The following is a 13,318-nucleotide window of genomic DNA, read 5'->3' on the forward strand; positions in this document are numbered from 1 at the left end:
TTATAATTTTCTCTGTTGCTTTTCTGTTTTTTTTTTTTTTTATTCAACAGTATTTATTAAGCATATACCACAATAGCTGGTAATAGGCACTCAATACATAAAGGCTGAATACATTGTGAATAAATAAATTCCCTAAGCTTCTTAGAGTTCCAGTTCTTTTTTCTCTTTTTTGTAACTTAAAAGAATTTTATTTATTTTTGGCTGCATTGGGTCTTCGCTGCTGCCCATGGACTTTTGCTTTTCTGTTTTCAGTTTTATTGTTTTCTACTTTTATCGTTATTATTTTCTTCTACTAACATTGGATGTAATTTGTTCTTTTTCTGTCTTATTAAGTAGGAGCATGGACCTTTTAAGTTTTCCAATATAAGAATTTAAAGCTATACATTTCCCTTTAAGCATTGCTTTAGTTGCATACTACAAATTTGATATGGTGTGGCTTCATTGTATTTCAGAACAGAATATTTTCTAATATTCTTCGTAATTTCTTCTTTGACTTATGGATTGATTAGAAGAATGTTTTTTTAAATGCACCAAATATTTGGTGATTTTCCAGACATCTTTTTGTTGTTTATTTCTAGTTTAATCCTATTGTGGTCAGAGAACATATTTTATTCTATCACTCCATCTAAATTTTTGAGGCTTATTTTATGAATGAGAATATCGTCTTAGTAAATGTTGCTTGTGCTTTTAGTAAGTATAGCCTAGACACTGTGTCTGTTCCACAGTGGTTGAGTGGAGAATTCTATCGTTATCAATTAAGTCAAGTTATTGAGAATGTTGTTCAAGTGTTTTATTTTTCCTGGCTTTTTTTAATCAAATATTTTACTTCTATGTATATAGAAAGTTGTTCATAGTTATTCACTATATTTACCATGCCCAGAACTCTTTATGCCTTTGTGTAAGGCCTAGCATCCATCTGGTATCATTTTCCTTCAGCCTGAAGACCTTCCTTTAGCTTTTCTTGTAGTGGAACTCAGGTGGCAATGAATTCTCTTATCTTGTGTTTGTCTTCAAAAAGTATTTCATATTCATTTTTGAAGGATATTTTTACCGGGTCTAGAATTCTAGGTTGACAGTTTTTTTCTTTCAGCTTATTAAAGATGTCGTTCCATTGTCTTCTGGCTTGCATTGTTTCTGACGAGAACAGTGATCATTCTTGTCTTTGTCCCCCTGTAAGTAATGTGTCTTCTTTTCCCCTGGCTGTTTTTAAGATTTTTCTCTTTATCATTGGTTTTCATCAATTGGATTATAATGAGTTTTGGTGTTATTTTCTTTGCTTTTATTTTGCCTAAGATTCATTGAGTTTCTTGGATCTGTGTGTTTACAGTTTTCATCAAACTTGAAAAAATTTGGCCATTGCTTCTTCAAATTTTCATCTCTACCCCCACCCCCACCCCACAACCTTGCTCCTTTTGGGCTTTTAACCACATGTGCTGTATATTGCCTGATATTTTTCCACAGCTCACTGAAGCTTTATTTATTTTTCTTCCAGTACTTCAGTTTGGTTAGGGTCTGTTGTTATGTCTTTGAATTCACTGATCTTTTCCTCTTTGTTGGCTAATCTTCCATTAAGACCATTCAGAGAATTTTTAATTTCTGATATTTTTAATTTTTAGAAATTTCATTTGGTTCTTTTATTAAATCCTTCATTTCTATCCTCATTGTGTTCACGTTTTACTTTGAATATGTTTATAATAGCTGTTTTTAAAAAATTTTTATTGGAGTATAGTTGCTTTACAATGTTGTGTTAGTTTCTGGCATACAGCAAAGTGAATCAGCTATACATATACATATAGCCCCTCCTTTTTGGATTTCCTTCCCATTTAGGTCACCACAGAGCATTGAATAGAGTTCCCTATGCTACACAGTAGGTTCTCTTTAGTTACCTATTTTATACACAGTAGTGTGTATAAGTCAATCCCAACCTCTTAATTTATGCCACCCTCCCTTGATGTCCATACATTTGTTCTCTACATGTGTCTCTATTTCTGCTTTGCAAATAGGTTCATCTGTACCATTTTTCTAGATTCCAAATATATGCGTTAATATACGATATTTGTCTTTTTCTGACTTACTTCACTCTGTATGATAGTCTCTAGTTCTATCCTATAACAGCTGTTTTAAAGTCTTTGTTTGCTAACTACCTCGTCTTTGTAATTTCTGGGTTTGTTTCTATTGGCCATTTCACCCCCCAACTGTGGGTAATATTTTCTTCCCTTTTCAAATATCAGGTAATTTTTGACTGGATGCTGGACTTCATGAACATTACATTATTGATTGTCTGGATTTTGCTGCCTTCCATTACAGTGCATTGAAGTTTATTTTGGCAGCCAACTTACTGGTAGATCAGCTTGACCCTTTCAAGCCTTGTTCTTATATTTCCTTAGGGTGATCCTGGACTAGCCATTTCCCTAATGTTACTTTAGCCCAACTACTAAGGTGTGACCTCTTAAAGTCTCAATTGAATATCTCAGGTTTTCACTGAGTTCTCTCCACTCTGGCTGGTTGAAGCTCAAGCATTTCTCAGCCCTGTATGAGATGCAGGGATTATTTAGCTTATAGATCCCCCATAGTTTTTCTCTAAGCAGCCTAATGGAATTTTGCCTTACACATGCTCAGCTTAATGTAAAGCCAAAGACCCAAAAGGATTCCTGCTCAGATATCTGGAGCTCTTTCTTTGCATAGATCCCTCTTCTTTGACACTCTGCCCAGCAAATTTAAGTGACTTTGCTTCTCTAAACTGTTTTTTGTCCCCTTAACTCAGTGAAACCACCCTACTGGGTTTATCTTTCCACCTCTAGGGCCAAGACCTGGAACTTGCTTCCAGGAAGAAACCAAGGGTGATTGTAGGACTCACTTCATTGTTTCTTCTCTCAAGGGTCATTGTCCTGTACTACCTGTAGTCCAGTTTCTTAAAATACTTGTTTCATATATTTTTCTAGTTTTCTAGTTGTTTATGGTGGGAGGACAAATCTAATACCAGTTACTCTATCATAGTTGGAAGCAGAATTCTTGTCTGCCATGTTTTTTATGCTATATTTTTTGTTTTTATTTTCAAATAAAAGGAAGTCTGTCATGAAAATATTTGCCATATGGTAAGGTATGTAGATTGTCCTTGTGTCAGAATCAACTATGTTGCTTTCCCCAATTACAGACACCTGGGCTCTGAGATTTTGATTCAGTAGATCTAACATTGGTTCCAGGCATCATATTTTAAAAACCTTGACAGGTGCCTTTTGATACACAACAAAAGTCAATAATCACTGTACTAATAAGCTTAAAGCTAGTGTGCCTTTGGTGAACTTAACCACAGGTTGTAGAATACATCCTTTAAGTTAGTGACACCCTGTAAAAATAGAACAAAAAATTAGAGGAGTGGGAGCTCCTGGATATCCCCACCATCCACATATGAAGCATTAATTTCTGGCAGGGCAGGAGTTTTTGAAGTTCTGATCAAGTGCTATGGGCTGTTTCACATTCTAATTTGTCTGTACCTGTGCCATAACTGTTTTTATGTAATTTAAATATTGCTTCTATCTAAACATGTCAAGAACTTTTCCTTAATATTTATAAAGTGATCTGCAAATATTCTCACAATACATGGATTCAGAGATGGTTAGCAGATTTCATCTTGCATGCCAACTCTATTTTGATTAGTGGTGACTTCCCGGAGCTCAGTGTTGAGAAAGATTTTAAGGTCAGTTCTGGACTCAGCATGAAAGAATGCTCTTATAGATTAGTGATGTCTGTCTTGAGTTTTGGGATTGGAGGAATGGGGCACATGTCCCATGTATTTACAACTTCTGTACTGGTTAAACACAGTCTTTTTCTCTAGATTTCTCTAATTACACAAGAAAACTTGTTGCTACTCTCTCTGGCTTGACTTTACCACATGTAGGAAACAAATCTTACAGTTATGGAATGTCTTTATTCAAATTATTTCTTCATTCATCCATTCCTTATTCATTTCCTCTTTCTCTCTCTCTCAGAAGATATAATCAATATGACATGATGTTATTAGAGTAGTAGTTTCGAATCTGTACTTATTTTTAAATAAATAGACCCATTGTGTATTTTTTTAAAGGTTTGTTGACCATATTTTCTTGAAGTCCAAATCAGACACATAATCTTATGCCTGGTGTAACAATAGGATAGAAGAACTGAAGTTGGGACACTCAGATAGAAAATTTTATAAAATGTTTAGAGCATAAATTGGGCTTAGATAATTAACAACTAATATTTTTGAATTATAATTGGACATGTAACTAAGACTATCCTCTCATCTGCAGATTTTTATATATTAGGCCAACCATGGTCCTATAGGATTAGAATATGGCAATTTAGAAAAATGACCTACTTTCAAACATAATCCTATTACATATTTTTTTATTGTGGAATATAGTTAGCTAAGTGCTTTGGGCTGCAGAATCATCTGGATGATGATAAGTAATTGTGATTCTCATTCTGATCTGTCTCAGACCACTTGGTTCTTGCCCTCATTCTGTGTGTATACTGTGTTGAAGAGTTGGGTATTAGCAAACTAGCAGAGGTTTAGACTGTGGGTAATATGTGAGAGAGATGCATTTCATTTGGGCAAGAAACTCATCTTTTTAGTTTCCACATTTGATCAGGATGGGGTGGGAAATGGAATGGTGGAGCTTGCCTCACTACTCATTTCAGTTGTTATTAATCTGAAACACTTCCTGGTGCCAAAAATCTAGGATATTTAGCATAGGATACTATAGTGAAAAGAGCAGAGTTTTGAGAATCAAGATATGTATGTTCTAGTCGCAGCTTGTCATTTACTAACTCTGTGAACATAGCAAGCTACTTAGCCTTTTAGGATTTAACTTAAACATAAAATGAGATTAATAATCTGCTGTATCTATCCCACAGAGTTGTTGGGAGGACCAAGTGAAACCATAGATGTAAAAACTTTTAAGAACTTACTAATAGTATATCATTGTGAAGTAAAATTACAGTATTGGGTATGCCACCTTATACTAGCTTGTCTCTCCCCATGGGAAAATGGATGGGGTTGTGATATCTTTGCTTAATTTAAAAACACTTCCTAGATTTAAAAAAATAATTATTTTAGGAAACCTTCTGATGGTGATTCTATTTAGGGAAAAGAAAGCCGGTGAAGTATCTGCTGTGTGTTTACTAGGGCACAAATAATTTCAAAGGAAAACGCTCATCAGCTGTGCTTTGCTTTACAGCTTGGAACCCCATCCACTGCCAGCACATCGAATGCCACAACGCAATTAACAAACCAGCTGTGAAGGTACTGTTTTATTACACCTGGTGCCGTCTTACGTCGTCAGTGGTCAGATTATCAGGGGAAATTGCTGAATGAAATGGAGATTGCATCCTTCTCTGTAAAGCCTGTACTCTGTGGTGGTCTTAAATTACTGTACTGTACTTTGATCTGACTATAGTATACTGTCCTATACTTTGGTGGATGGGTTCAAGACAGAGCAATGAACAGTAGTGTCTGCAGATTTGGTTCTGAGTTCATAGCTAAGTGCTGTGGAGAACTGGGCTAAGTATCAGAATAATCCTGGTGAAACACCATATAGTCCTTGATTGGTTTCTGTCTGGGCTAATGAACTCAGAGAAGTGTACTTTGCCCCTGTTTTCATGTGTTCGCTACAAATTATGAGTGGTTTGGTGTGTGATTGTGAATTCAAGAGGCATGGGACAAAAATAGATACAATTGTTAAGTCTTACCTCAGATTACAGATGTGACTTAATTGAAATGACTGAGAGGTAGTTGGACAGCAAACACATGGAAAATTACATTAGAGGTAAGGCAACAGTGGTTTAGAGAGGTCAAGTCACTCTCCTAAGGTTGCGCAGTCAGAACCAGGTACTTTGGCTCTCAGCCTTATCCTTTTCCTATCACCTCAAATTGGTTCTGTCCTGTTAGAACCTTGAATCTTTGAAGTTGAAAATTAAGAAAAATAATCAAACCACTTAAAATTACTTATGGCATATTTGTCAGATACAACACTTTACTGGAGAGACCTGTGTCTGGATTTGCAAGGGTTAGTTTTTATATTTGAGGTCAAGTGATTAGTTTTTATATTTGAGGTCAAGTGATTAGAGTTCAAGTGACTTTTTAGAACCTATTGTCATGGAAGTTTGCCTCCCTTGTTCCATAGATAGGTATACTGTAAAGATTATCAAATAGTAGAAAAATACTATATCATTTTATAGAAACAGAGTAGAAGAGGTAAAATAAGATATAAAAATATAAATATAAATGGAACCAAAAAAGAAATATAAATGGAACAAACGTGTTTCATATACCAAAAGTGGCAGAGGAATACCAGTTATCACATTGTCATCTAGATATATCTTACCAACAGAGGACATCCTTATATCAAGCATAAGATTATGCTTGATCTCTGCTTTTGATGAAAGCAAATTGAATGCATTTATGCTGATAAAGAGCAGCTGGGGGTAACCCACCAATGAATGCTTAGTCTTCTCCCATTCTACTGTGTGCACCCTTCCTCTGAACTTCCATAGACATTTGGAGTCTGAAGGTACTTTTCTTTGGTGTGAGGACATTTTGAGCTAAGCATAGGTGTGTTCATATATTTTTCATGGAGTTCAGCTTAATTCTTGACAGTGGTGAGACTTCCACTGTAGTTTCTATATCTGTGGTTTTTCTTTTCTGCCTAAGTCACAACGCCCTCTTTTGGTTCACCCAGACATCAGCGGAAAGGAGGTACTGAAAATGTGTTTAATTTTTCCAGTTATTTTTTCCTTGATTTTATGTCAGACTGCATTCTCAGGAATCCTCTGACTTCCTGATTAGTAATGGTTTTTGGCTTCCTTCCCACAGAAATCATCAGGAATTAGAAATTCTCCCTCTTTTCTAGGCAAACAGCCCAGTCTACTCCTCTGGCCTGATCTCATTTTTCTCACAGCCCATTCCCTATAGCCAGTCCTCCAGGAGAAGCCAAACCATCTTACTTTCTGTCATTTTGTAATTGAGGCAAAATTCACATAACATAAAACTAACCATTTGAAAGTGGACGATTCTGTGGCATTTATCAAATTCACAATGTTGTGCAACCACCACCTCTATCTAATTCCAAAACGTTTTACTCCCCCCGACCAAATTTTACTTTCTTAACCCCAGTTTTGCTAAAGGGCTTCCTTTTGCACTTTAACTGTATGCTTCCCAGAAAGGGAATATTCTTGTTGACTCTTCCTGTGCTGGAACTGTTTTTGCATGACCACAGGTCTGGCTCAGGGTTGTTCTTTCTTTACAATATGAGCAGTCCCCAAACCCACAGAGATATGAGCATATGACGTGTAGATCAAAGGTACCCAGCATCCAGATGCTTACAGAATGATGTTAAAAGAAAAGGAAATTATGAAATGTAGAGTGTGATGCAAATGTAGTTTAAAAATTATGTATATGCATTTTATATTTGTCTTCATAGTGAAAACCAACCAGTAATGCTCATTCAGATGTTACCAGTGATTGCATTGAGATAGAGGGTTAATGAGTTATTTAAATTTTCTTCTTTCCTTTTCTCCATTTTCTGAAGCCTCTACCTTGGGCATGTATTATATTTATAGACAGTAAATAACTATTTTTAAATGTAACAGTCAGATATGAACATATTCATATGGAGGTAAAATGACCTCTTCAGAGTAGGACAAGTTTGACACTACTGGCCACAAATCTGATGGGTCATGTTCGTTCATTTAACATGTCAGAGGTCAACTAGCTAACCTCTAATGACTTTTTTAAAAAAATTTTCTCTTTTTAAAAATTTTAATTTTTTTTGGCTGCGTCAGGTTTTAGTTGCAGCATGTGGGATCTTTCCTTGTTGTGTGAAGTCTTCTCTCTAATTGTGGTGTTTGGGTTTTCTCTCTCTAGTTGTGGTGTGCAGGTTTTGTCTCTCTAGTTGTGGTGTGTGGGCTCCAGGGTGTGTGAGCTCTGTAGTTTATGGCACTCGGGCTCTCTCATTGAGATGCGTGAGCTCAGTAGTTGTGGTGTGTGGGCTTAGTTACCCTGTGGCATGTGGGATCTTAGTGCCCTGACCAGGGATCGAACTGGTGTCCCCTGCATTGCAAGGCGGATTGTTTACTACTGGACCACCAGGGAAGTCCCTCTTATGACTCTTTATAGTTCTAACATGCTAGGAGTTTTCCCTCGGGAATGGAATGAAAAAATATCTCTACCTGACAGAAGTATCGATGACTCATTAGAAATGATAGTAAAGTAACTATATGGAAGAAAACATCTACATGGGGTACATGGGAAAAACTCAGGGAAAATGGATTTGTTTTCACAAAAATCCTAATATCTCCATAATAGTGAGTTATACCTCTAGGAGTAATGAACCAAACTAGAGTTTGCTTACCTGCATGCAGTAAAGCCAATCTACTGATGCTGGGTTGTGGTGAAGGAAAGCACAGCATGTATTGTAGGGTAACATGCAAGTAGCCTGGGACAGCTAGTGCTGGAAATACCCGTACTCTTTGATGCATTTCAGCAAAGTATTTTTAATTAATTAATTAATCTATTTTTGGCTGTGTTGGGTCTTCATTGCTGCACACGGGCTTTCTCTAGTTGCAGTGAGTGGAGGCTACTCTTCGTTGCGGTGTGCAGGTTTCTCATTGCGGTGGCTTCTCTTGTTGCAGAGCACAGACTCTAGGCACGTGGGCTCAGTAGCTGTGGCACAGAGGCTTAGTTGCTCCATGGCATGTGGAATCTTCCTGGGCCAGGGCTCAAACCCGTGTCCCCTGCATTGGCAGGCAGATTCTTAACCACGGTGCCACCAGGGAAGCCCAGCAAAGCATTTTTAAAGGCCAGGTCGGGAGTGGGGGTGGAGGGGTTGCAGGGTCTGTGATCAGCTTGTGCACAATTCTCCAGCTGGTTGATGGTGAGATGCACTGCAGTGTCACAGGGGTTAAAATGATCAAGCCTTAGGTGCCAGCAGGTCTGGGGGCTACAGAGTGCTCATGATCAAGTAATTAATTTCTTCCATTTGGTGGTGGTTTTAGTATCTGTAAAACAACTTGGGAAATGTCATCAGATACTGTTATCTAGGTACTTCAGAGAGGAGCTACAGCGCAGGATAGCTATGCGGGAAGGGTCTGTCTCAGGAAGGCCCCGTAGGGTCCTGCTCGGTTACTTAATGGTTTGCCAAATAGAAAAGTATTATGTATTATTATTATTATTTTTGCAATAGGTTGCAAAAAGGTACTTTTAAAGCAAGAACCAAAAGTTATGATAGGATTCTAAAATGAAAGTATGTTGGAACTTATAGTTCATTATATCCCACTCTGCTTCTTGGTTTTACTTGGTCCTGTTTGAAAATCACTTTATGAAATATTTGAGTCCCAGATAATTAGCTAACCCAGGAGTCAGCCAACTATGGCCACAGCCAAATTTGGCCTGCTGCCTGTTTTTGCAAGTAAAGTTTTATTGGAACACAGCTGTGCTCATTTGCTTACGTATTGTCTCTGGCTGCTTTTATGCTATAGCAGCAGAGCTGAGTAGTTGTGACATAGAATGTATGCCCCACAAAGCCTGAACTATTTACTCTTTGGCCATTTACAGAAAATTTGCCAATCCCTGATTTAACACACCAAAAAGTAGTTACTCATTGCATCAAAGGAAGCGTGAATCTTACCCAAGGAAAGTTTTCACACTGGGCCTTTAATACCAGGAAATATATAATTTACAGATTTTGAAGGTATAATTATTTAAATTTAGGAATTCTAACTCTTATTTCCCCAACCATTGAAACTCCTAAGGGTTTTAACTTTAAATGACAAGCTGTTTGGGTTATAACTTCAGTTCATTTATCCCCTTCGAATCAGTTACAAAAAAAAAAAAAGCCTAAAGAAAAGGCAGAGTGAAGTTCTAGAAGAATTTGTGTACTAGACATGTTAACTGTATACTCAGCTATAGCATGGATTGATTATTTCCTGAAGGTCAGGAACAGAATTCAAAACAACTTTGGTTAAGTCATAGACGTTTAAACTGATGCAAAGTACAAAATTCGTTTTTTACTAGTCATTGAATGTTTTGTCCACTTGATTTAAAACATCCAGATATTTGAAATATCCTAATGATCAACTTAAGATTAACATTTTCATCTCTGTTACTTAGGCTAATGAAAACAGCCATAAATAATCCAAAATTGAACAGAACACAACAGGGTTAAACAAACTACAGGTCATATGTGGGGGAAAAAAACTATCTGAAGTTAAAAGTTGGATATATAGAACTTAGATTCCAGAGTAAGAAAAGTGAATCAGGGCTTCCCTGGTGGTGCAATGGTTAAGAATCCGCCTGCCAATGCAGGGGACATGAGTTCGATCCCTGGGCCAGGAAGATCCCACATGCCGCAGAGCAACTAAGCCCGTGTACCACAACTACCTAGCCTGTGCTCTTGAGCCCGTGAACGACAACTATTGAACCCATGCGCCGCAAATACTGAAATCCATGAGCCTAGAGGCTGTGCTTTGCAACAAGAGAAGCCGCTGTAATGAGAAACCTGCACACCACATCGAAGAGTAGCCTCTGCTTGCCACACCTAGAGAAAGCCCATGTGCAGCAACAAGACCCAACACAACCAAAAATTAATTAAATAAATAAATACTTAAAACAAATAGGTTAGAAAAAAAAAGAAAAATGAATCACTCAATGTTAGATTTAATGCTAAATTTTCTGAATGAAGTCTGTCTTGAGAAGCAAAATTCTCTACTGCCAGCATTTTGGTAACAGTTATGATTTTTAAATCTTAATAATACATTTTGCTTTTCCCAGAGAGATTACTGTGTTTACTGCATTAAAGAAGGAATTACTATGTGAGTAATATAGAAGCAATTTGAGCAGCCACTGAACAAGATGATTTTTTATCTTCGTAGAATGAGGATGGATTTCTTGACACTGTTCGTTACTTGAATTGCAAATAACGCGAGAAATGAAAAACCACAGCAGCCACATTTAAATCTCCAATGTGGGTTGAATGGGTTTTACTGAAAATATTTATTCTACTTTGCTTTCGAAAATCTATTATTGAAACATTTGTGTGCTTGATATAGGGAACGTGAAAAACAGGACAGGAGAGTTCATTCTGTCTTTCCATGTGTTTCAGATGTGTATAGACCCCTCCCTGTCTGTAGCTTTGGGTGATAAACCACCCCCATTGTATCTCTGTGAAGAATGCAGCCAGAGGATTGCAGGGTAGGTATAAGAAAAGGAAATAGGGCTACAATGAGAAGAGAAGAATAATCACTTCGACTTAAATTGGTTACGTTACCCTCATTTCCCACTAGCCTCTCTTTTTTTAATGGTTAGTTTGTCAGATATTTAATATATATCAAACTTTCAATTGAAAAGATTTCAGCTTTGAAAAGTTGCAGTATTTCTCTCCATGTGACAGGAGAAAGCAATTCCACTTAATAAAGCAGCTCCAATTTTCAAGTGACCCTGTGAAAAAGGCCACAGAGAAAAAATAAAAGAAAGCTGTGGTTTTCAAACATGATGTAAAATTCATATGGGTTTTCTGTGCTTGTTAGTTTCACAGAATCACACTCAGCTTTGCACAAAGCATGCTGTATTTTGGTTGACTTAATTAGCATCTGGAAAGTATCATTTAAAGATAACTGAATACGATGAAATGCCTATAATTTATAATTTAGCTGGAATGCATTAGACATTTAAAAATTTATTATGATAGTGCTCTTAATTACACGTCCTTTCTATTAAAAAGCCTTTTAGCAATAGCGTGCAGCTTATAAGCGTTCATGTGGATGGGTAACATTGCAAAAAAGCTCGAAAATGAATTCTGTTTTTCTTTGTAGAGACCACAGTGAATGGCTGATTGATGTTCTTCTGCCGCAAGGTATGGTTTACTTCAGAAAGGATGAATAATGAATAATCATGACGAGTGGCATGGTGGATTTTTCTCTTTTTATACTGTCATTTTACGAGACAGCAAACGAAGTAGTACTTTCTGTGAATATTCATTGATATGAAGCATTATATCAATGTCTTGCTTGTAATATAACCACACATTTAATAATGAGGGAAGAGGTATCGCCTCTACCAAAATTAAGGGTAGGTGTTGAAATTAGGATTCTGTATGACCAAAGCTGAATTCAGTCTTGAGTGATTTTCTGTGTATATAACAGGTGTTGCCAACCATATGCTTGCTGTGCCAGGTCAGAAAGCGAATACAGAACATCAGTGAGAAGAGCGTTGAATAATGGGTCTTTCTCCTGCCACTGTTACTAGTTCTGTGTTTTTAGGGAAAATCATTTAATTGCTCTGAGAGTCAGTTTCCCCTTCAGTAAAATGGGAATAAATAAAATGCGGACCCATCTCAATGAAAAGACAAGATTGTAATGCTTGCAGTTTGTTAGAGTTCTGAAAGCTATACCTAATAAGTTGGCAGATTGGACAGAGTGTTTCTCTGTACGTGGGGAAGCAGGTATTCCAGCCACCTAATTGCAGGCTGAAATGACCAGGAAAAATACTCAGGAAAGCAGAGGAACGATGAAAGGTGGAAAAGCTGGGGGCATACTGAGTACAGATCAGGAGGAACTTGATCTGTAAATTCAGAGGTAGATAATAGAAGAATTTTTATGAAAGGCCTCTTTTAAAAAGAAATGTAAAAAAACCTTATGTTCACTAAATTCAGTGAAAACTTTTAAAAAAACTCAAGGCCTTTGCTTGATGATAATTACACTATTTCTTTGTAGTCTAACTCTTAATATTAGGTTATCTCAACCTTAAGAAATAAGTTGTTTAATGACTGCCCTGCATCTGTAAAATGGATCAATAATGTCAGCCCCTATATTCCTCAAAGAGACATTTAAAACTTTTATATAAGAATATCTGTAAAAAGATTTGGGCTTATATGGGTAAAGGTAACATTTTTTTCCCCCTTAAATTAGTGAACTTCCAGTGCTCTGAAGTAAAACCCATGGTCAGGTCCTAAACTACATTTTAAATCTCAGATATGTTGCTAGATTGGCCATCACCTGCAAATGATATTCATCTGTGGAAGAAAACTGATATTAACTTTTCATTACTTATCCAGAGATGTGACCCATTAACCTCAGGTTAAGGTAAACGCCAAGATATCAAATTGTTAAATACCCATTAATTACACAAAATCAATTTTAAAAACTGAGCTGTTAATTTCATTGATTTGACATCCACTAATTCGTAATTTCCAGACAGAGTTTGGGAGACATTTACCTTTGACCTTTTTAATACATTGTGACATAGGCTATTAGCAATGATTTAGTTTAATTTTTGAGTACTTAC

The 13,318-nt window shown here is 36.7% G+C and overlaps 1 protein-coding gene across 3 annotated transcripts in view; it reads left to right on the forward strand.

Moving 5' to 3' along the window:
- Positions 1–13,318, forward strand: part of UNC79 (unc-79 homolog, NALCN channel complex subunit) — a 201,067-nt gene that overhangs the window by 40,418 nt on the left and 147,331 nt on the right. For all 3 annotated transcript variants that reach the window (XM_057732406.1, XM_057732407.1, XM_057732408.1), the window contains 3 exons: positions 5,220–5,284; positions 11,139–11,227; positions 11,848–11,888. In XM_057732406.1, the coding sequence (XP_057588389.1) occupies positions 5,220–5,284; positions 11,139–11,227; positions 11,848–11,888 (195 nt within the window). The remainder of the gene's footprint in view (positions 1–5,219; positions 5,285–11,138; positions 11,228–11,847; positions 11,889–13,318) is intronic.

The sequence above is a fragment of the Hippopotamus amphibius genome, chromosome 4 (genome assembly GCF_030028045.1).
Source record: "Hippopotamus amphibius kiboko isolate mHipAmp2 chromosome 4, mHipAmp2.hap2, whole genome shotgun sequence".
Taxonomy (NCBI): Eukaryota; Metazoa; Chordata; class Mammalia; order Artiodactyla; family Hippopotamidae; genus Hippopotamus; species Hippopotamus amphibius.